Consider the following 24,197-nt stretch of genomic DNA (forward strand, 5'->3'; position numbering starts at 1 on the left):
CTTTTTTAGACAATTTGTTCAAGAGGACTTGAATGGAAGGAGTTAAACACAACCTAACTTGTAGCAGCACAAAATCTAACCAGCTGAGATCCAGAAAAAGGCACGGCAAACTACTACTGAATTAAGAGCTTGCACAAATGAACACGCACGATTGAAACAAAAGAGAATGAATTCCCCTTGCTTCTACAAGATGAGTAAGAAACCGGTTGGATGGTTGGGCTCAGAGGATTTATCTGAAAGTCAGTTACAAGCACAGGGCTTATACTAAAATTTGTCTTGCTGACACTTTTATCAGTGATCTGGAAGAGTTGATGAACTTCACTCTTGCCTGTGTGGCTAACACCAAATTGGCTGGATCAGTCAGTACACGCAGCCAAGGGTAGAGCTGCCATCCAGAGGAACCCAAGCAGGCTGAAGGGATGGGCCAACAGAAACCCAGTGAAATTCAGCAAGGGCAAACCAAGTCCTACAGTCAGTGAGGAAAGAAGCCCTGTGATAGATATTATGAGCTGGAAATCTTCCTGGCTGGCTAGTGAGCAGCTCTGCAGAAAGAATCACAGAATCACAGAATGACTTGGATTGGAAGGGACCTCAAGGATCATGAAGTTCCAACCCCCCTGCCTGGCAGGGCCACCAAACTTCCAGATTTACTAGATCAGGTTGCCCAGGGCCCCATCCAACCCGGCCTTGAACACCTCCAAGGACAGGGCATCCACAACCTCCCTGGAGAAAGGCCCTGCAGAAGGCCAAAAGCATGGAATGCATCTATACAGGCACTGATAAACTGAGGTGAATTCAACAGAGAGCCAAGCATGGTTGTATACTGGAGCAATTACCCTGAGAGGAGAGGCTGGGGAAATGGGGTTTGTTCAACCTTGGCAGGAGACGGCTTTGAGCAAGGGGAATGGTCAACAGCATTGAGAGTCTACAAGGAAGTGCCCAAGTAGAAAGCAACAGACTCTTCAGCAGTGCATGGAAGGAGGACAAGAGACAGCAAATAAATTGAAATTGGGGGATTTCAGACTGAATAAGAAACTTCTTCCACAACTAGGATAACCAAGCAGGACAATAGCTCGCCTAGACAAGCTGTGCAGCCTCTATTCTGAGAAAAACTCGGTGCTTTCCAAGACCAGACTGCATAAAGCTTTCAGCAGCCTGACTTCTGAGCTGGTCTTTCTTTGAGCCTGGCAGCTGAACTACAGGCCTCCCAAAATCCTTTCTGACTTCAATTATCCAGGGATCCTTCATGAAGGGAGCCCCCCATTCATCTATCAACTATCCAAAGGGAACAGCAGTACCTTACCACCCCTACCCTAAGAGTCTGTGTGAGAATATGAAAGAGCCAGTTGTAGCTGCACTCTGCTTAAATAAGAAACAAAATTATATGCATTCAGTGGCTTTTCTTCACTATTTATCAGCAGTGTACTATAGAGATTCCATACATCCATACACAGCAAAAGATTAGCAGGAAAAAAAAAAAATCCAAAGAGAAAGATCAATTTTTTACTTTAATCTTTATCCTCACATCACTCCCACAGCCAATAAAATACTGTTCTCAAAACCTATACCATTAAATTTTCAGCCTAGCATCCAGGAAACAGAACTCTCTACAGCCTTTGGAGATTATTCCAGCACTTAAAAGACTTCTCTCTTTCACATAGGTTCCCCAAACACTCTGACTGCATGTTTCCTTTTTCAATCTCATCTTATTATAGTATTAGATGATTCCTCTACCTCCAGGCTATTTACATTCCACTCAGGACTAAGACTGCTATGTCACACAGTGTTTTAGAAAGATCAAGTTCTTTTAATGCTTTCTCAAATCCACTCTAACAGCAAAAGACCTGCTTGTGTTTCTTGTCATGATAACAGTTTCCACTTCTGTTGAAGGGGTCCCAGCATCAACTAAACAACAGCTCTCATCCAAGCCACAGTGGGGAAATAAGCCTGTGAAGTTCTTTGGTGCCCTTGCAGACAAGCCCCTCAAACAGCCCAAAATGCACGGTTTCTTTTCAAGACTACAGTGTCAAGATCTGCAGGAGGTCTTGTCTGTCCACATTTCAACAGCTCAATCCAAAGTCCCTGACGTCAGTGGAAATGTTCTCATTCACTTGGAGGGTCTTGGATCAAATCCCAGATCTTAAAGAATAAAAGCAAGGAGAAAAGTAGGCATTAACTTCAAATTACGTTGCATGGAATTCCCGACTTGATGTGGTAACAGAGCAGCTTTGAGGGTAGGCATAAGGATTTTTAAAGTTACAAAGAATGGAATGAAGAACATGTTTTAAATTTCTAACTAAGTAAAACAGAAAAAAAGGACTTTGGAAAATATTCTGGAAACTGTTTTGAATTAGCTTATTTAATCATGGGAACATTCCAGTTGTATTCACTAGAAGAATGAAAATGTGAATGACACGGTTTTTACTTTGATGTCCTTGTCATAAATTGGAGCTTACTGGTGTCTTAATGCAAACAGCCTCTCAGGCTGCCCTCCAAGCAGAGACAAGCCAAATAGGATGATGTAAGTAGAATAGATTTCTTTGGGTGTTTCCCAAATGTGAAGAAGGTACAGGTATCCTGGGAGGAGTATAGGGATGCTGCTAGGCTGTGTAGGGACAGGGTTAGACAGCCACAGCCTAACACTAAATGGGCTTGGCAAGGGGCGCAAAGAACAAGAAAGGCTTCTACAAGTACATCAACCAGAAAAGGAAAATCCAAGAATGCCTACTCCCACTACAGTGAACAATAAAGGCAGACCGGTTAGCAATGGACAAGGAGAAGGCTGAGGTACTCAGCGTTCTTGCCTCGGCCTTTACTGGCAATTGCTCTTCACACACCCCTCAAGCAGATGGGTCAAAAGGTGAGAACTGGGGGAGCAATGACTCTCCCACTGTAAGCAAAGATCAGGATCACGACCACCTAAGGAATCTGAACATCCGTAAATCTATGGGTCCCAACAAATGCATCCAAGACTCCTGAGAGAATTAGCTAATGTAGCTGCCAAGCCACTCTCAGTTTTATCTGAAAATACACAGTGGTCAAGTCAGTTCCCTGCTAACTGGTAAAATGGCATCATCAGAATTTTTTTTTGAGAAAAGCAGAAAGGATGTCCCAGAGAACTACTGAGCTAGCTTCACCTCTATGCTGGGAAAGATCCTCCTGGAAGCTAGTTGAGGCACATGGAAGACAGAAGGGGATGCAAAACAACCAGCATGGCTTCACCAAGAGCAGGTTCTGTCTGATCAACCTAGTGGCCTCCTATGATGGCATACCTGCACTAGTGCACAAAGGAAGAACTGGTGATAGAATCTATCTTTGATGTGGTTCTCCACAATATCCCTCTCTCTAAATCGGAAAGATATGAGTTTGATGGGTGGACTCTTTAGTGAACGAGGATCTGATTGCAAGATTGTACCCAGAGAATAGTGATCTATTGCTCAATGTCTGGATGGAGATCAGTGATGAGTGGTGTTCCACAGGGGTCAGTGCTGAAATCGATGCTCTTTAGTACCTTCACCAGTGACATGAACAGTGGGATCAAATACACTCTCAGCAAGTTTGCGGATGATGCCAAGCTGTGTGGTGTGGCTGACATGCCTGAGGGATGGGATGCCATCCAGACAGATCTAGAAAAGCTCAAGCAGTGGATCCAGGAGAACCTCATATGGCTCATCAAAGCCAACTGCAAATTCTTGCACCTTGGGTCATGGCAACCCTCACTACCAATACAAGGTGAGGGATGAAAAGATGGAGCACAGCCCTGCCAAACAGAAATTTGGGGTACTGGAGGATGGTAAGTCACATGTGAACCAGCAATGTGCCCTCACAGCCCAGAAAGCCAACTGTATCCTTGGCTGAATCAAAAGAAGCGTGGGCAGCAGGTCAAGGGAGGTGACCCTGCCTCTCTACTCTGTGCTGGTGAGGCCTCACCTGGAGAACTGTGTCCACATGCAGAATCCTCAGAACAGGAGATATGTGGTCCTGTTAGAGCACATCCAGAGGAGAGCCACAAAAATGATCCAAGGGACAGAACACCTCCACTATGAGGTCAGGCTGTTCAGCTTGAAGAACAGAATGCTCTGGGGAAACTTTAAAGAGGCCTTTCAGTATCTAAAGTGGGACTATAAGAAAAAAAAGAGGAAAGACTTTAGGAAGGTCTGTTGCAATAGGACAAGGGGAAATGGTTTCAAACTAAAGAAGGGGAGATTTAGGTTGGATACAAGACATGTTTTTTTTGTTTTTTTCATTAAGGGCGGTAAAGTACTGGAACAGGTTGCCCAGAGAGGTGGTTGAAGTCCTGTCCTCAGTGGAGACATTCAAGGCCAGGCTGGACAGGGCTCTGAGCAACCTCATCTAGCTGTAGATGCCCCTGTTCATTAGAGGAGAGTTGGACTACATGGCCTTTAAAGGTCCCTTCCAACACAAACAATCCTATAACTCTGTCAGAGGACTGTGAGGTATGTAATGGCTGTACACTTGCTGGGGAAAGTCAGCTCCTGACCTCACTAATGCCATAACTTTGCACAGGGGAGCAGCTTGAATGATCACAGACTAAGAGGCATGTGTGGTGCTCACAACATGCCAACACACTAAAATAAACTCTGCTGTGCAGAAAACCTCGATCCCACATGTTATGTGCACTGGTTCTGGAATGCCCTCCAGCTGGGTGCTTTCATGTCAAGCAGTTTTCACCCTATAGGTTCAGAATTCATAGCTACACTCCTGTAATTCACAGCAAGTCTCACAAACACTCTGTACCAGTCCATGATAAACAATCAGCTGTTCCCAGCAAGGTCTGCTATATCACAACATTCACATGCTTTTTCTGGATCAGGTCATTAATCATTTCCTTTGTGACTGATTCTTCTACAATCAAAACAATCAATGTAAGGCATACGTCAAAGAAAAGCCATCTCTCTCTCCCAGATGTTTCACTAATGCACAACCTAGTACAATTACAGAATGACTAAGAAGCAGGAAAAAAAAAGCTGCTTTTTCTGTTCTTCAAAATGGTTCAATCAGAAGAGCTGAACCAAAAGAAAAGGCTAAAGAAAAGCAAGAAATGAACTGAAAAGGACATCTTGAATTTTATAATAACAAACCCAACAAATGTTGCACTGCTTGCTTGCTTTATAAATCCTACAGAAAAGCTCTCTTAAGTTCAGACTGCCTATTTAGAAGCAAAAACAAAACAAAACAAAACAAAAAAGCCCCACCAAAAAACCCACAAAGACATGAAGAACTAGCTGCAGGCAATGAAGTATATTAGCATTTCAATTCATACTAGTATATCCTCTGAGGGAAAATCTCTCTTGAAAGCAGCCTAATCCTGTGTGTCAGGAACTTCCTCAAATGTCTTTTGGCAATAGTTATTTGAGAACCCAACATTTCTGGGATATTTACAGTTCCTTAAAAAAAAAATAAGAAATGTTAAAAAAAACAGAGTGCTGCCAGTTTCAAAACAGGATGTTTTTGTTGATGACTGTAATTAGGATTAGTGACCCTGCAAATGTAAACAGCCCATCAATTACTATTTCTAACTGTTGTTACACATATTTCTTCTCTTTGTAAACTGCGCAGCACGAGTAGTTTAGAACTCTTACTCAGGCAATAACCAGAACTTCCACAGGACTGGAAAAATGAACACTCAGTGTCACTTCAGCCAGCTGAAGTAAAAAAGCAAGTGAGGAGAAGTATTAAACATATGGCTTGCAATTTAAAAACAAAGTGGCTGTTACCAGAGCTAGGAAAAAAACAAGAGAGAAAATACACTCCAGAAAGGAACACACTGCAGGTATTTCTGAAAACCAATTGTCAGGAGATCACCTGGGAAAGCATCTGAGCTCCTAAGAATCACAGGATCACAGGAAGGCTGAAGTTGGAAGGCACCTCTGCAGGCCATCTGGCCTAACCCCCTGCTCTAGAATGAAGCTCTGCAGCTGTCACAACAGTCAGAACCATACCACCCAAGTCCTTACCTTCTGATGCCCAAATTCATTCAGTATCGTGCCCAGCTTCTTTGTGTTGCTGTGAAGTTTGTGTGCAGCAATGGCTGGGTTGGGATCCCTCCAGTCAACAGACAGGCGATGATACCAGAGGTGCTGACCCTCCTGGATGTGTGCTGACTTAATGCTGGGGTCGAAGCGATGCACCTCGCATCCACTGTTAGCCATGCTGATCTCAAACTGGTTGTCATCACTGCCTAGTCTACAAAACAAAAAAGATGCAATGATTAATGCTGCCAAAAGACCCACCGGTGAGTAGAACAGCCTGAGAACTCGTGGGCATGCAAGAAGAAAAACTCCAGCCTGTTAGTTTCTGAAGCAAAGTGGAGAAGCTGTTATGCTGCTTCTTTGGATTTATCCATGATGCTGCACACAATCTAATCCTAATTCTGATGAGATTATCAGAAATAAAGCCGATGGACTGCAATGATGTGTGCTGAAGATTTGGAATAAGTACTTAGATAAAGGAAATTTAAAGGAACAGAAATGGGAGAGCAAATATAATTAAAATGCATACAACACCATTTTTGTAAAAAATCAGACTTATTTTCTGCCATGCCTATACAACTATGTGCCACAATGACCAATAGCCGGGACAGGACACAAGAACCAAATTTCTCTCTTCTCCATGTACAGGAAAATTAAAATGTGAATTTAATACTACTTCCTTCCCAACAGCAAAAGTGTTTTTACACTCAAAGAAAGATTAATGCTAATTTCACAAAGATCCCCAAAGAAGAAGAAAGACAAACAGCCCCACTGGATAGAAAAAAACATGTCACCGCATTCCCTTGTCTCTGCAAGATAAATATGGGCTTTACAAGGCTATTCCATATTCCCACTTCCTACTGCAAAATGATTCACATGGGATTCAAGAAATCATTGCCATTGCAATCAGATATCTGGCCTGCAGGCACTCCCCACTGTGTAAAACATGATGCCCTCTTCACTGCTACCCATACAAGCTTGTACCAAGCATGGTTGAAATCATGTGCTAAACCTTAAACTTAATCAAAATCATGCTGTTGGAAACACACACACAGGTAGTGTGGGAGAGGTAATCAAGTTTTTTAATCAGTGCTTCAACCAGTCGTACTAATAGAGAATTTCCAATCCATACTAATAGCATGGCCTTTATCCACCAGAAACAAACCACTGCTGGGCAGTATTTTTCAGTGTACTGCCAAAGGATCTGCTAGACAACAACACAATTATACTTAGGCATTTATCTTCAAAACTGTTTGAATCTGAAATAATTCTGGCTAATTGCATCAATATATATAAAATGTGATACATTTTACATCACGCTATTCTAGGAGATGACATTAAGCCAGCACTAAGTGTTCTGCATAGATGGTATACTGCTAAAATAAAATGAATCCAACTCCTGAAACAAAGTTGCCAAGAGGATATGATTTGGAAGTTACTTAACGTGGGATCACATCTGCTTTCATACTGGCCAAGCCCAGGACAACGCTGCCCCAAAAGCTTCTCCACTGAACCATTTCCCCTCTCTAGGAGTTCTGGGCAAGCAGAAGGATACAAAGACTGCAAGAACAGCATAACATGCTTTTAAGAACAATCATATTTCACATGATTCCAGCCTGTACAGATGTGTAGGAGGGAGAAGAGCAGTTTTTTTTTCTAATACATTCAAAATACATTAGGAAAAAAGTTCCAAAGTTAACTGAGTGAATTGGCACATTTGTTTGCATACAACATTCTACAGAAGGGACACAGATGAATGAAGACCAGTGTAATCCCTTTGGAATGAAAAGCTGGCTGAAAAATGAACAAAATACAAATTGTTTGGGTCAAATACAGCACTAGAGCGATGAGCCTACCACCAACCCATGGACACATGCATCTGTGACACACTTCTAACAGTTGCAGCTTGTGCAATCCAGAGGGCCAGATGCTTCCGATGCAGGCAGACCTCAGGCTGCCTTTGAGCAGATTGTTATTCACACGTGGACTGCAAAGTGGTGCAAAACAGAACAAATAATACTTGAGGGTGAAGAAAGTGCTGGTAGATCGTCTGACACGCTGGCAATGGATCAAGCTTATGCCTGAAGAGATATCTAATCAATCACAAACGTTTATAAGACAAAATAAGGTCATCTCCAGAAGATCTGAAAAATGCAAGGCTCACATGTGATCTCACCAAGTGAGAACACAGCACGAGAGAAGTAAAAAAATGAGGCTTCCTAAGGAAGACTTTGTGTTACTTTCAAAAGATAAATAAATAAAAGAAGACGACCTTAAGAAAGGTGACAGAAGAACAGGGAGGCCATCAGGAGGGACCAGCTGCTCTCTCCAGTAACATAAATCAAAAACGGTAGGGACATGAACCTGTTTTTCCTGCAGAACAGAAGACAAAACTCATCTCCAGAGACAAGGGTTGATGACTGACCTTGCAGCAGGGGCGAAGGTGAGCCTTAACAGCAGCAGAAAATGCATCCCACACAAGAGGAACAGGAAAGCTTGTGTCCCCACAGCCAGTTCCCATGGGGTGCTCCAGGTCCCAAAGGGACCACAGGACAGAGCATGTATATTAGGGTCCAGCTTTCCCTTTCTGGTCTTATTGTTTCTCTCTTTTTTTCTTTTATTCAGAGGCAGACAGATAACCAAGTTCTTCGGCTCATAACAAAAAGAAGCATCCCCTGCCTGGATCCTAAAGCCCCTACACATTAAGAGCCTCTTAAAATAGGTTTCAAGTGGCACCACAGTAAGACTCTTTAAACCTCACCGGTTATGTTTCTGATATCCTATTCATTTATAGCATCCCAGCTCGAGTGCCTGCCTGTTGTGTTTGTAACAGACTTAGCTTAATCTAAGCAGATTTAGCACTAATAACTACAGCTCACTAATGCACGCTGCAATTACATATCACACCAGGAAATTGTGCCCCCAAGCACAAACACCGCTGCCTTCCAGTACTGGAAGCCACTAATGCTCATCTGAAAAAAACCTCTAGAAATTACAGACGCTGCTCACTCCTGTTCACAAGCAGCCTCCTCTACAGCATACATGAAGGCGACATCTAAACAAGTTTTCTTCAATTTCTAATGATTTATGGATTTAATTCAGGATTCCCAGCCACACATACGCTGAACTTTCACATTTGTCCTCCATCCATTCCTTCTGCTAAGGAAGTTCTTTGTTGAGAGCAGCTGCTCCCCATTTGCTCTTTATGAAGTGTATGAGATAACAAAAACATTTAAAGGGGATTTTTGTCTTGCTCAGAACAGAATTATTTTTCTGTCTGTCATAAAGCTAAAGGAAGTGAGTCTGACAGAAGACTTACGCAGTAACAAGCTCTAAAGACCGCAGAAAGAATTTGAAGGCTGAAAAACTGCTCCTCCTTAAGCCCAAATATTTCTTCTTTACTTTTGAGCTGTTTCACAAGAGACATCACAGCTGGTTATTTACTGCACATGTGTACCTGATGATTTATGGGAGAGACAGCATCAGTTTCAATCTCCGCTAAGCCTAATGCACTACTGCTACAGAAAGTCTGGCATTGGTACTGTATCAAGAGCAGCTCCACACAGACTACTGGAATATACTCTTCAGATCAGGCTTGTTCACAACCATCAGCAAGTTATCTTAGTGCTGGTCAGTTTTCTGTCAAACCTGCATTTTCCAGAATAAATTAAATCAACTGTGCCTTGTGTCTGACTGACTCAACGAAAATGTCATTCAAAATATCAGAAATACCAATAAAAGCACGTTAGCACCGGAGCTCAGGTCCAATATTAATGAGCATGTAATGTAGATGTTACCCTTCAAGTTAATTCCACTGAACAATGGGTACTTTGCCAAGACATCTAAAGTCAGCAGTCACATTAGACTTCCTCTATACTCAAAGGAAAGCTACAGCTGCCTCCAGAAGGTTGCTCAGCTTACCTGATTTTCCAACCAAATGCACCCGCCTCTCCCTCCACAATACCAGAAGGAGCCTGTGGCAACGTGCCAGTACTGCAGCTGAGCAGGTATAATTTGGACCTACGTGTGGGATAACACAGCATCTCTCTAAACTTGCCCAGCAATGTGAAAAACTGAGAAAAAAAAACACCTACATTTTGCATTAAAACCAAGGAAGCATCATTTGAAATGGATTATAAAAAACACTCAGAAAGTAATTCCTCAAGAGGAGTTTGCTCTCCGCAGACAGGATTCAAACTAAGGGGTGTGGCACTGTTATCTGCTGCAGCAATATTCAACAGATATAGCTGAATAAGAGCTGAGAGCTCCTCACTCTCCAAGGAATCTGACCCTCATAGCTCAGTATCAGCTCAGCCTGTGCTGGCTCAAGGGAGATGAAGTCTTTCAGCATTCCCCAAACTAAAGCTGGCTCACAGGACAGCAAAACTGTGTGGGGCAGCAGTATTGTGGCCGCAGGTCCTGCTGATAGCCCTACTGGTGCACGGGGGCACACTGCAAAGCACCAGAGGCCTGACCCACTCCCTCATCCTTCCAGGAGGCAGAGGTATTAACGGCAGGGAAATAGGCCTCAGTTCAGTCAAGAGCGATGACTTCAATCTCAGGTGCTGTAAACAACATCCACACTGTAAACATTTTAAAATAAAGCCAACGACTGCTTTCATTATTATCACTTCGGCACACATCACCCCTGAAGCTCTCAGCAAACACTCTCTCATATGGAAATGTACAGTTTCATCCCAGGGGTAGTTAATGAAGTTTTGTAAGTAACACTGCTGAAGTACCTGGCAATTACGCAAGTCACTTCTGCTCAGGAAAGATGCTGTACGCTCCTCAGTTTATCTCACTAATTTCCATCTTCTTCTGCTGGAACTACCACTTGCTACTCGCCATTAGGCAATTTGGTTTCATACTGACAGAAAAGTGAAGGAAAATGAAGACCCTCCTTGCAGAAAGGTTTCTCCCTAAAAAGAGTTTACAGAAGCACATCAGCACACAATAAACACAACTGAACAAAGCCAGTATTTTAACAGACAGCTTTGCCTCAACCTGTGCTGCATTTAGAAGGCTTTCTGATGTTAGAATGCATCACGGAAAGATCTGCTGTCTGTTAAATGGAGCACTTACCCCAGGGAATAGAGACGGCACTGCTTGTTTCTGAGCCGGTGGATGAGGCTAAACCTCTCATCAAGACAGACTGACCAGGGCCTCTTCATGGCTTCAGAGTTGCCCCCCAGGCTGCTCAGGTTCATGTGCTCACATGAAATCTGTTGAAATCAAAGAACGTTTCATCTTAAGGCTTACCTTTTAATTTTTAAATTTGCCTTCTGGGTAAAGAGTGGAGAGAAGTTTTGTTTAAATCTGCTTGTCAATCTGATGCACAGCTATGGAAACTCGAACACTTTTTTCCCTTGTTTGTCTGTTCTGCTTAGTGAAATTCAAGGATTACATAATCCCCCAAAGAGCAACGCAGTTTAAAAAGCAAATAATTAAACATTAGCATTATGCCCTGAAATCGGTTTTCATGACAAGACGTCATTATAGCATTAAAATGTCTATTTTTTTTCCCCTTTCAAACCATTTTGTAGGTTCTGCATTCTGAATCATGTTGAAATCCTGTCACAGTTCGACACTGGAATAACAGATCGCAGCGTCACTGCAATGTATGCTGTACACCACACCTGCAGGGTCCTGGATCTCCCAGAAAGATTTAACCATGACCTTGAAACAGCCCCTATCCAATTACAAAGGGATTTTAGCAAGTGTTTAACTAAACAGAGGAATCATAACATATGTTTCTGTACTCTGCCCGCTTATGTTTCAAGAGTCTCAAGTCAGAATAAAAGTAATGCAAAAGGAGAAGCAATGCAGATCCTGCAGGAGCCCAGCCAGGCCATCACGACTCAGAAATTGTTCTCTGAACCCAGCACTAACTGTGCCTGCAGTGACGGGAGGTAGCACTGTCAGACAGCCAAACAAAAACAACAAAAAGTGGAAATTATGACAGCAGAGACAAGAGCAGGGGTGAAAATGACAGCTGAAATCCAGCCTTTCCTACGGTAGGCAATCTCCACCATGTGCTTCATGATAAGTAAATAAAGGTCTGATTTGTTAAAGATGCTTAAGCACTGAAATATAATTATGTGGAGCACTACATTCACAGAACTGCAAGCTGCATCACCACCTCCTTACTCCAGCTTAGCTCCAAACTCTCATGGAAAATTCATAAAAGCTAATAAAGCACCTATTCATGCTGCTCTCAGGATTTACTAAGTTTTAAGTGATGATTTGCACTGCACCCCACTACTCCTTTCCCTTCAAAGAATAAACAGCACTGTGACAACAAGCACTAATTTCAAGACACGGAAGAAAAATGTGCTCTCTATGGAAAAATAAAAAGATCCTTCAGTGCTGCCACTTAATTGATTCATGGTATTATGAGCAATTTCAACACTCAGAACTTGGAGCAATTTTAACAGCTCTTGATATTAAAATGAAACCCATTTCCAGAAATGTTCCTATCAGCCCTTCAGCTGTTAATCCTGCAACATCTGCCAGGTCAGAAACAAGAGTTTCTCTTCTTTTTTTTTATTTTTTGTTTTCACTTACACTTGTCCCCAGGGTCAGTTACTCTGGGAATGAAAGTTCTTGATTACTGTGTCAGAATCAATCAATTCTCTGCTAACTGAAGTCCTTGTAGGTTTTGCCCTAACTAGTGGAATTTAGCAGCATCTGCCACTGTTTATTAAGTCAATGAGATGAGGGCTGTTTTCAGCTTAATATGCCTCCTCAGCCTGAACTTCTGTACTGTAAACCAAGCAGCTCTACACAGGTCTTTTGCTGTGTTTTCTTGTCCCCAGTCCACTCAGTGCCAGGAAGAGATGTCCTCTTCATGTTTCTGACCATTTTGCCAGAGGTATCAGAAGCTGGAGGGTAAGACATTGCCCTGCTGCCCTCCCAGCTACCAACTGTGGGTGGAGCAGAATATTTTCAGACATGTTTCAGGTGAGTCTATTGTCTCGGCTTTGAAAGCATTGCTCTGACAAAGAAATTCTTTTATGAATGACATGATGGTGACCTGAGGTTTTTTGCTGCTCTTTGGCGTAAATGATGGTATGATTACATCTGCATTCAAGGGCTAATTGCTGAATATCTAAAGCAACCACTCTGAGAATAGTGGCCTTCCAGTACTTTTTCTGCTTTTATCGTAGGAAATAAATTCATGATTCACACATGTTGCTCTGCAGAAGTGATGTTTCTACAAAGAACTCACATGGACACTTTCTACCCTGAGTTTTGACCTTCACATTCATGTTGATCATCACTCTGAAGTTGAGCAACTTTAGAAATAGATTTTATATCCAAAAGCAATTGCAAAAAGAGTTTGGTGTGAGCTTAATTCCTCATCTGTGAAGGAACAGACTGTATCAGACAGAACTGAAATAAGAACCTACTTGAGAAGTGCTAATGTACTTCAGGAACCTCAAGGCTTCATAGTTCAAGGAAGGAGTTGGACTTGCCCATGGCTGCAGTTCAATGTGCCACCTTACAGTCTGCAAAGCAAAAATAAATACAGAAATGAAATAAAACAAATACCTTAAAGGAACAGTATTAATTTCTCAGTACAAGCATAAAATGCAACAGCCAACAAATTAAGGAGATTTCATTTCAAATAAAGTTTCCTAGGGACTTGTCTGCTCTTCAAAGTTATTTCAGAATAAAGTAGCATTTGAGCTACTGTGATAAAGCACCCAAGTATGATTTATCACAATCAAAAGCAGACATGGTTAATTCAGAACAACAAAAAAACCCAGCTCTTTATCAAAACTCAAATGTTGCCACAATTATTCTGAGGCACCCAAGTAAGTCCTGGTTTATATAAATGAACAAAGGAAACAAAACTCTGAGTACCTAAATCCAAGAGCAGGACATCTAAAAAGAGTGAAATTTCTCCCTTGTATTTTGCATCTATCTCATCTGTCTGTTCGCTGAAAGCAAGGTTTGTACCCTAACACTAATCACCAAAAGAAATCCCACCAAACTCTTTCCTTTTTCAAAATACAGATGCATATGAAAAGAATGCTCACATTTTTTGCGAAAAAACCTCTTTGTACCCCACACCTGACTGATGAGGTACACCAGAATTCTTTGTTCTCCCAGAAAAATACCAGCATGGCTCCCTTTAGCCCTACAACTCCTCGTTTTAATAACAAGGAACTAGTTGTAGCGGATGTTCTGTGTATACCCCATGAGGCCCATCAGATCTGAACCTTAGGGATCTTGTCACTTTATGAAACAACAGTTCCTTCTCAAAGTGGAACAGAAAAGGTCTTCTAGGCACGCACTCTCATAGCAGTAGGACTCTTGCTCACATCTGCAGTACCTTCTCCAAATTCTGCCCACTTTTGTCATGCTAGGAAGTATAGACATGTTACCTTTTGCCATCATGTAGATAGAAATACAAGCACAGTCTTAAGTTGTACTGCATTAAGACTGATTTCTCCCAGTTCTTCATCCTTGAGAGTGATAGCTCACTGCTATGGCTAGGCAGGTAATGTCAAGCTTTCCTTTAATCAGTTGTGATTAACTGAGCTTCCTTAGTAAACAGGATGAGTGTGTTTTTTCCCCCCATAAAATTTATTCTAACTTTCAATAAACTACAAGCTAAGCCACCTGGACATGGGCCTGGGCATTCTGCTCTGAGTGTCTCTGTTTGAGCAGGAGCTGAACCAGATGGACCCAGAGGGCCCTTCTAAACTCAGCCCTTCTATGATTCTGAGAAAAAATTAGAAATAAAAAATAAAAATAAATGGAGGGTTATCACGGGACCTTATTTCCAAAGAAGCTCTGGAAAAAGAAAAGAAGTAACAAATCACTAGCCTGAATGGAGTCAAATGGCAGAGGTAAGAAGCTCAGTCCAAGACCTGGGCTGGTGGGCAGTGCTGGATGGAAGGCAGCAGTTGGCTCTACTGGAAACCATGAGCCTGGGTGGTGACAAAAAGCACCTTCAGACAGCAGGGAGGGACACAGAAAAGAAAAAGAGAAGGCAAAACCAGAAAACAGAAATGATAAAAGAGGACCATCAGACCCGATGGAGTTTGCCTTGAGCTGATACTATAAACTAGTAATTTTTCAGCCTAAGTAAACATGCTGGAGTGAACAGCAGCCAGGAGGTCCATATGAGGGTTATTGTTCCTTCAGGGTGAGCTCTTTATTTTTTGTATTGTTACGTTTTGCTGCAAAGAGATGTTGAAAAGGATATTTAATAATTATTCCTTTTCTTTTTCCAGAAATAGACAGAAGTAGCATCTCCCACCCTGAAGCCTGCTGCCTGCAATAGCTAAGGGCTCCTACATCCTGCACAGCACCATGCCAAGTGCCAGGCAGCCATAAAGCTCTGCAGCAGCATGTACCCTGAGACACTGCTTTCAGGCAGCAGCCTGCAAGCAACTAGCACAGCGGGAGGATAGGTGCACACTCGGGAGGCAGAAGTGTGTAATCTTTCAGAATGAGTCAGAGTTCACACGGCTGAATAACGCTTGCAACGACAGGAATGCCGCTGTTTCAACAGGCTCGAAAGCTGAAAAGAAAATGAAGGCTGACAATCATTTTCAAGCAAAAGAAACCCCAGACACCTAAACATCTGAGCCCCGTTATTCCACAATCTATTTGCATGAGAAGTACCTCATTAGGTAGCAGAATTACAGGGTAGCCAGTGTGAGAACAGAGAAGACAAAGGAAAAAGAACAAAACAAAACCCTTTTAATTAATCCTAAAGTAAGGTTCTTTTTCCAGTGAGTGCAGCACCAGAGAAGCACCATGGCTTATTCTCAGCTGCTTAAAATTTTAAAGATGACAAATTGCCTTCCCACTGGTAGGTCTCCAAAACTTACCAACAAACACACAAAAAGGAAGATAAAAAGCCCAGTGGCTTACTAAGTCAGCTTCATACACACACACATACAAAAGAAAAAATAAAATAAATCAATTTCTTTGCATTTATGAGCACCGCACAAATGCTACTTCTGTGACTGATGAGAACAGAGCTCCCAATTCATGGCAATGCTTGTGAATAGCTTCAAAACACCCCCCTTGGTAACTGGCTCCTTGCAATGAAGAAGCCTACTTCCATTCGTTAATGAATACATCTGAGAGATCTGCTCTGACACCTGCTGAACACCCACACTAAGCAGTTCAGTCATTACACTACAATAAGACCTGGAATGGTGGATGGGGATGAAAACAGAGCGCACCTCTTGAAACAGGTCTCTTGCAGGGGGGCAACCTGCTGACATTGGCAGTGCAGTATGGCCATGCTCAGGGCTTACCAAGTGCCCTCCTGCAGCTGCTGTTCCCTGTTTCATCTGTAACCCTTGCTGATGGATTTTCAGCTGATTTTCAGCCTCTTCTACAGCATTTGCTCCCATGAGCTCCGCAAACAAAAGGTACGAGGCTCCTCTGAACCAGCTGCTTTGGGAAAAAAGGCTTATTCCTGGAAATAACTTTAAAATATCCTCCTAAATATCCTGAAGCATCTCTATGCATATGTTGTTTCATTTACAAGCACATGACCTGAGGTTAGCACTGTAAGAAAAAATGCCAGTCTTCAGAAAGACTTTATCACAAGCAATATCAGACACCATCTTCCTCATTCCCTTACTTATAGTGGATATCTAAAAGATGTTACCCAGAGTGATGCTTACATTTTCATGGAGAAGAGATAACCACATTAAGTCGATGCCATTGCTTTACTAAGAAAGCTAAAGATCCACTTGAAGGTCTGATTTATTTTTTCCCACTTATTTCACATGTACAGACTGACATTTCTTTTTGACCTGTCTGGTCAAAATCAGTGGTTACTTTTCCCTGCAGAACACAGGTTAACCAGAACTCGAACACAGCAGTATAAATAATGAAATTCTTCCCTGATCAACTGTACAGTTTCAGTCCAGTAACTCAAACAGTCCAATCCTTTCCCTCCCTTCTGCTGGAAATGGGAACTGAAATGGGATTAGTCAGGAATTTTCCCTTGGTTTTATTATCAGTAGTAACTAATTTTTCCCTTCTGTAAGTCTCCTTCCTATTTAACAGCAAATACCAGCCATAAACAAAAAGTTTGCAATCCCAGTGCCCTGCCTAGAAGTCTGTTGCTTCCAATGAAGAAAGAAAAGAGTTGGCAGTACATACACCAGATCTTAAATGAGGTGAAAATATAAAACCCTCTGACTAGACAGCAACAACTAAGACAGATCCAAATATGAATGAAAAGCACTCATGGCAATAAACTCTATCAATATTGCTAGCCATAGAAACAAATGACATACATTTCTCCATACATCTCTAGTTGTTCCGACTTTACATTGCAAACCACTATGTTTGCCCCTTTTGGAAAGGTACGGCTGAACAATTTTTGCTCTTGGGTGAAATTTTGCAGTATTTTTTCTGTTGTTGTTCTCAAGGATTCAAATTACAAAGTGTCACATAATGACAAAGCAGACATGTATTTACAGGGTCACATTCCTGAAAGCTAGAGAAGACTGCCCCTAGACATGACTGACAGGACAGGGGCATCTTCTTCAGGCTACCTTTGAAGCCCCTGAGCATACAGTTTTGTGGGTTTTGGTGTTTTCAATTCAAGTGTTCCTTGAGCAGTGAAAGCACTGTGTGGCAACCCAGCAATACATGCTGGCTGCATGGCACATGTCAGCATTTGAAGGAGATATGTACCCAGCAAAGCAAAGTCTGCTGAGATGTGTGGGAGAGCAGCTGAAGGTGAGGGCAGAGCCAACCCGGGTACATTGCTTGTCATGCTAACGGCAGCGTAGCTCTTGCAGCAGCAAATGTTCCCTGATGAACTCCCACATTCTTGGAGGCAATTAGCTGGTTGACTCCAGGGGAGAGCCAGGAGTGAAAGAACACTCACACTGCGAGGACAACCTGGGACCACAGTCCCACAGTCAGCTGGAAAGCGGTTATTTGACAGGACAGATGAGGCAGACAGGCTCTTTAGGGGTGTGATTCATCTCACTACAGAGCAGATGCCTAAAATAAGAAAGATGAATCACACACTGGAAACCTCCATTTCTTTCCATTAACTGCAAAGGCAGTGTAGAGGACTGTCTGAGATGAATCCACCCCATAGACATTTAACATCAGAGATGAGGAAGCCCAGATCAGACTCTCAGACACACAAAAAAATATCTTACAGCCATTTATTTTATAGTGCTGTGTCCACTCTTTAGTTGCGAGTCTGACCTAATGATTTGTTGCACTTTATTCTTCAGTAAGTCTGAATAGCCCCAAATGTCTGATATTTGGGGCAGCAAGATGTGACACAAGTAAAACAAATTCCACCATTGCTCTGTTCCCTGTAGGTAGCAGCTGCATGCTGTGCAACAAGTTGACCACATACCGAGTCCATCCCACAGATGGGCCCCAGTGCCATCAAACTGATGTGCTCTATCCTGAGATTTGACCATGGAACGTCATGCTGAGGAATAGAAGTCTTGCGCCATGATGAGCAAGCAAGCAATCTAATTAATAGAGGCAGGTTCTCCCCTGCAGCAAGGCCACTTAGAAAATTAAATCCTGCTGATGGAAAATGGCAATGTGACAGAAGTGCTTTCTGCATTAATAAGGAGATGTCTTAAATTTAAATGAGGTTTTGACACAACTTGCGCGTGAAGAATTTTAATACCCAGAGGTGTTTGTGTGTCAGGTTGGGTGTGTTTTATTATACCAAATAGGGATCCCCTAGGATGCACCTGGCTTTCCTTCACCTTCTGGGCACTATCCCCTCCTACGGGGTGCTGCTAACTCTGCTTGCTGGTGGCAGAGACCACAGGCAGCTTGCTCTGAGTGTCACCCCATGGTTTGACTTGACAGCCCACCACCAGTGCTCACTTCCCAGGCCTGAAGCTTGCACCTAAAGCACAACTTCTGTGTCCTGTGATGCCCCAGGGCTGGCAAGGCCTGCATCTCCCACAGCACACCAAGACCAGCATGTGCCCCAGGGTACAGCCCATTCCACTCTTTCAGATTCTGCTTTTAACTTTGGGCCTTTCCCACCAAAACAAGCACCTCATATAAAAAGCACATATCAGAGAAAGAAAGAAAACAAAGAAAAAAAGATGCTTGGCACCGCCATTAAGTAACAGAATTTATACTGCTCAAAGAATTAGAACACAGCGTTGGGACAGTTCAGAGGCCTTTCCAAAACTAACAAGGCAGGGCTGGATGCATTGAAGACTGAGTGACTAATGCTCTGCTGAATCCAACTTGAATCCCTGGCTTCAGCAGGACACAGGTGTCAGGAAGCAGCTTGCCAGCCCTCTGTAAACCCAATGGCAGACCCAGGCTCCGGCAACACACGGGTAGCAGGCAGGGAGCAGGCCCATGGCTGACAGAAAGCATCCAGAGCACTAGCCGAAATGTCATTTTGTAGGCAACTCAGGAAGTGCCACATCTAATGTATTCCTGCACTATCCAGTGGCTGACAGAGTGGTAACTCATCTGATGGAGATGAGACCAGGAGCTAAGATGGTCTGAAATTTATGGAGGCAAATTCTCAAAACTGCTTAAGCAGTCTAACAGCCTAATAGTTAATCAACTGAATTATCTGCAGTGCCTATGTGCCAGCACTTAAGGATAAGGACAGCCAGGAACAGACACAGCAATCACTGGCCACTGTTTGTCACATTCAGACTTCTGCTAAGCAGAGTCCAAACTGGGGGTTTCAATCAGTATGCTTAACAGCTTTAAAGGAAGTTCTTTAGTTGAGAAAATATGAGAGGTGTCATAAACCATACTACAGAGGTGGGAAAAAAATAGCTATTTTCCCCTAGGCTGGCTTCATCTCAATATTCAAAACACCGCCCACAACAGAGACTTTATCAGTAAATATGCAGCTAGCCAGATAAGCTGAGTTTATTTTGTGCAAATTCCAGCGCTCTAATCATGATGTAAAGATTGGGATGTCTCTAGCAGTCTATGCACTGGCTTCAGCAGGCTTTGCCTAGGGCTAAAAACTGGCCAAAAAAAAAGTGATTTAAAGGGAAAACACTTCCACTTTCACAGGAATAAAAGTGTTTCATACTTGCACAGCTCTCTCCCTCTTCCAAGTAGAGTACCAACGTCTTTAAGGAAGTGATCCACTCACTTCCCAGCCTAAAGAGCAATTCAGAGCATCAGAAAATTCCTTCACCAACAGCCTGTGTTGACAATGTATCCACGCCAGTGGAAGATCAGTAGATCTATATAGCCCTCAATTTCAGTCAAAAAATATGAGAGACACTACAGCCATAAGCAAAACATAGGACCCACTCCTACCGGTAACAAGGATCTTTTGTGCCTAGGGAGAAGGAGAGGGAACATGCTGGAATTGGACATCTGTAATACAGTAAAGTAAGTAAATATTAATTCTTACAAGCAGGTAAAATGAAAGGCTGCAGGACTTCTGCAGGCATTTAGATTTCACAGCATAAAACCTTAGGAGAGGCAAAGAGACAGATATGACAGGGACCTAAGTGCTTCTGTCCCTCAACAGACAACCCATTCACTTGATCATACTGGGTTTTGCTGGGCAGCCAGGGAAGGCTAACAGCCTAACTTCATTTATGTTTCCAACAGCTTCTTATTTTATGCATGTGTTAGTTAATAAAACAAGATAATGGAGCTCCCTAGAATGAAATGCACACTAGCTTTAAATGTCTCCATATTCTCTTGCTTGTTTTTAATGTGATTATAGCTCTAGACAATGGAGAGTAGTCTAAATAAAAGTCTTTCAAAGAAAGCACAGCCACGCATTGGGCAATCAATTCCCTCTACTTAGAAAAGGAATGAGAACTGGCTTACCGGTTGCTAGGGGTTTCAATTTAAGATTTCACATTTATTTCTCAATTTATAAGAAGGATATCAAGCTTCTTTCGAAGCACACGATTTTAATGTATTTTTTGTTCAAGATAAGTAGGTATAGACCCACACGCCATAAGCTCATGGAAGACACATGGGCAAATTTACACCATTCTTTTCAGCAAAGGACATTTTCCAATGTCTTATCACCAATTCTAAATGCTACACAGAACACAGCACTAATCAGCTACACAGTTTGAGCATGAACTCCCGATGTACCCAGAATTCCCACAGATTTCATAATGAATAACAATTACAAGATCAAACCATTAATCAAGACATCTAACTAAAGAGAAACATATCAGCTCAGCAGCAGCCAATTGACACATAATTGCTTCTTGTTTAATTTTCTCAAAAAGAGTGAGGGAAAAATGAACAAGAGACTACTACTTTGCCCTATTCAAGATGAAACAAAGTTCACAGTCTTTGAAATTTCCAGTGCTGCAGAACACAAATGAGCGAAGTCCAAACTGAGACACATCAGAACTAACAAAGTTTATCATTTCTTTGTGGCTTTTTTTTCTTTAGATCTCTACCCACCACAAGCGCTGCTAACGCTACAGGAAGGATCTCAACTGATTCGTATCATTTGAGGCCTTTAAGTGGCAAATAATAGTTAAAATTACACACTGTATCGGTCGTTAGACATTGCCACCTCTTCCCCCTAGCATTTCAAATACTGTCTCTGTAACATATGAAAGAGGATGCTAAATAAAGGTCACTGGCTTTCAAGCTCCCAGTTAATTATTTGGCTTAGCAAGCCACAACAAGAATGAGGAAGAGGGCTGGGAATGGACAGGAGGAGGTTAAAGCAGTAAGGGATTTGATGCTAGGATGTCTGTGCTCACTGGCTCTAACATTGTTTCAACTGCACCCATTTCCCAAACACTTCTATGCCCACTATGTCACCAACACATTCTTCTTTGCTTTCATTTCTGTCTAGGCTAATTTTTCCCAGTCTGTCACAAAGCAAACAAACAAAAAGCACACGACCTCTTATTTCATCAAAATAAATCCTAAAAACACTAAGCATCCCTTATTTGAGGGATATCCCTAAGAGATATGTTGCCTAACTGGCTCATCAAAAGCCCTTTAAGAAGCTCTGCAGGCTTTGTTTTTCACACTCCAAGAAGGGCTGAGTGTCCCATTCCTCTAGTCAGCAAGAACCACAAGATCAATACTGGAAACCATCCAGGATTTTGTCATTTCCAGAAAGATAAACAGCAATGCACCTAAAGTTGCACCTCGTATCCGGGGCCTGTGAGAACCTAATGAGGTTCAACAAGGCTAAGTACAAGGCTCCTTGCACTTGCCCTAAGATTTGAGCCAGGGCAACCTCAGGTATTTACACAAACAGAGAGCAGCCTTGCAGAGGATTTGGGGGTCGCAATGGACAAGAAGCTAGACATGAGCCAGCAGTGTGTGCTTGCAGCCCAGAAGGCCAACTGTGTTCTGGGCTGCATTAACAAAGGGGTGGCCAGCAGGGAGAGGGAAGTGACTGTCCCCCTCTGCTCAGCTCTTGTGAGGCTCCATCTGCAGTACTGTGCTCAGACCTAGAGTCCCCAGTATAGAAAGGATGTGGAGCTCCTGGAGCAGGTCCAGAGGAGGGCTGCTAAGATGATCAGAGGGCTGGAGCACCTCTCCTGTGAGGAAAGGTTGAGGGAACGGGGCTTGTTTAGCTTGGAGAAGACAAGGCTCTGGGAAGCCTTGTGGCCTTCCAGTACTTAAAAGGAGTATATAAACAGGAGGGGAAACAGCTATTTATAAAGGTGGATAGTGATAGAACAAGGGGCAATAGTTTTAAACTGAGACAGGGGAAGTTTAGGTTAGAGATTAGGAGAAAGATTTTCATGCAGAGAGTGGTGACACACTGGAACAACAGGCTGCCAAGAATGCTGTGGATGCCCCATCCCTGGAGGCATTCAAGGGCCTGGATGGCCCTGCACATAGCAGGGGGTTGAAACTACATGATCATTGTGGTCCTTTTCAACCCAGGCCATTCTATGAAATCTACCAGAGGGTGAAACCCAAAGCAAATGTGAGCAGGTTCCTTGTTAAACAAGCTCTTGGTTAGCTCTTCCTTCAACAAGTAAGTAAAACCAAAGATTTTGTGACTAAATCTAAGGCAGACGGATTCTCCTAAGGGTCTCTCAGATTTGGGTTTCATAAAAACAAGACAGTTCTCTGCTACCGAATTTCAAAGAGCACTGCAAAGCCACTTTCTTCCCATCTGCAGAGCATATGGGGAAGGCATAATAAAAGAGACTTCTGTACACACGGTAACAGTTGCTGGAACTACTACGTTTATCATTACACAAAGACACAAGAAAATTTACAAATGTGTCATGGAAGACATAAATTATAGGAAAAAAAAAAAAAATCATCAAGATGTTCCTGCAGAGACGGAGAGCTTTCAGGTCCAGGATTTGTCATCTGACCTCTGTGAGGTCAGCAGTCACCAAAGCCACCCCATCATGGATTTAGCAGGAACAATCTTGAGGCTTCTACTTGTCCCAGCTACCACGTTCCTGCCTCCTAGACAGCAGCCCCAGATCGATAGTTTGAGCTAAGAACTGCAAGTGGGATTGAGGCAGTATGGTTTCCTTCCTACACTCTCTACCACAGTCATGACAGTCTCGCTTTCCACATCAGGCCTATATGTTATGCTTGGCTGAAGAAAAAGCTGGAGCAACTGTCAAAACAGCCAATTCTGTAACAACAACAACAAAAAACATCAGCAGGAGAAATTTCTACCTCTATCTCTGGGTTATGTTCTTAAACAGTGAAATTAATTTAATTATAAAAAAAGAAACAACACCAAAAAACCCACACCTTTCCTGTGAAGGAAACCAAAGATTTTGTGTCTAAATCTATGGCTCTCTAGGAAATGTTATTCTCTTTACAGAAGAAAGAAAATATTGAGTAAGTATTTGAAAGAAATCTGTATCACTGGATATAATTAAATCTCATCAAGCTCTAATGACTTTCTGAAAGATAACATTCCCCAGCTGCTTCTTAAAAATCCATGGAGGGCAAATCTTATAGGCAATAAAAAGCATGTAGGAATCAAGGTTATTCTTGTGATCCTTTAAGTCACAAGTGACATCATTGTGATAAATAAGATGACCATCTCCTTGTTATGGTCTACTATAAACACACCTCATTTGCAGCTGAAAAAACCACAAGCATTGCTTCTTTTTTTGATGACTTCAGGAAGGACCTCCATGCTCGGATACCTTTGGGGCCCTCAGCTGCCCCCATGCAGCAGCAGCTGGCTCCCAACATGCGATTCTCTGATGTTGAAAACTGCTATCAATGAAAGTTTGCTATTTTCTT

At 42.5% G+C, this 24,197-nt stretch overlaps 1 protein-coding gene across 2 annotated transcripts in view; it reads right to left on the reverse strand.

Annotated features, from left to right (window-relative positions):
• The window catches only part of METTL24 (methyltransferase like 24), a 48,339-nt gene that overhangs the window by 19,479 nt on the left and 4,663 nt on the right, over positions 1-24,197 (reverse strand). Inside the window, exons 2-4 of one of the 2 annotated variants that reach the window (XM_072332539.1) lie at positions 13,406-13,504; positions 11,079-11,218; positions 5,979-6,207 (exon numbers count right to left, since the gene is read on the reverse strand). In XM_072332539.1, the coding sequence (XP_072188640.1) occupies positions 5,979-6,207; positions 11,079-11,218; positions 13,406-13,504 (468 nt within the window). Of the gene's footprint in view, positions 1-5,978; positions 6,208-10,735; positions 10,916-11,078; positions 11,219-13,405; positions 13,505-24,197 lie in introns of those variants that run through there. The other variant, XM_072332540.1, reaches the window with a different exon arrangement.

This window comes from Excalfactoria chinensis, chromosome 3 (genome assembly GCF_039878825.1).
Source record: "Excalfactoria chinensis isolate bCotChi1 chromosome 3, bCotChi1.hap2, whole genome shotgun sequence".
Lineage (NCBI taxonomy): Eukaryota > Metazoa > Chordata > Aves > Galliformes > Phasianidae > Excalfactoria > Excalfactoria chinensis.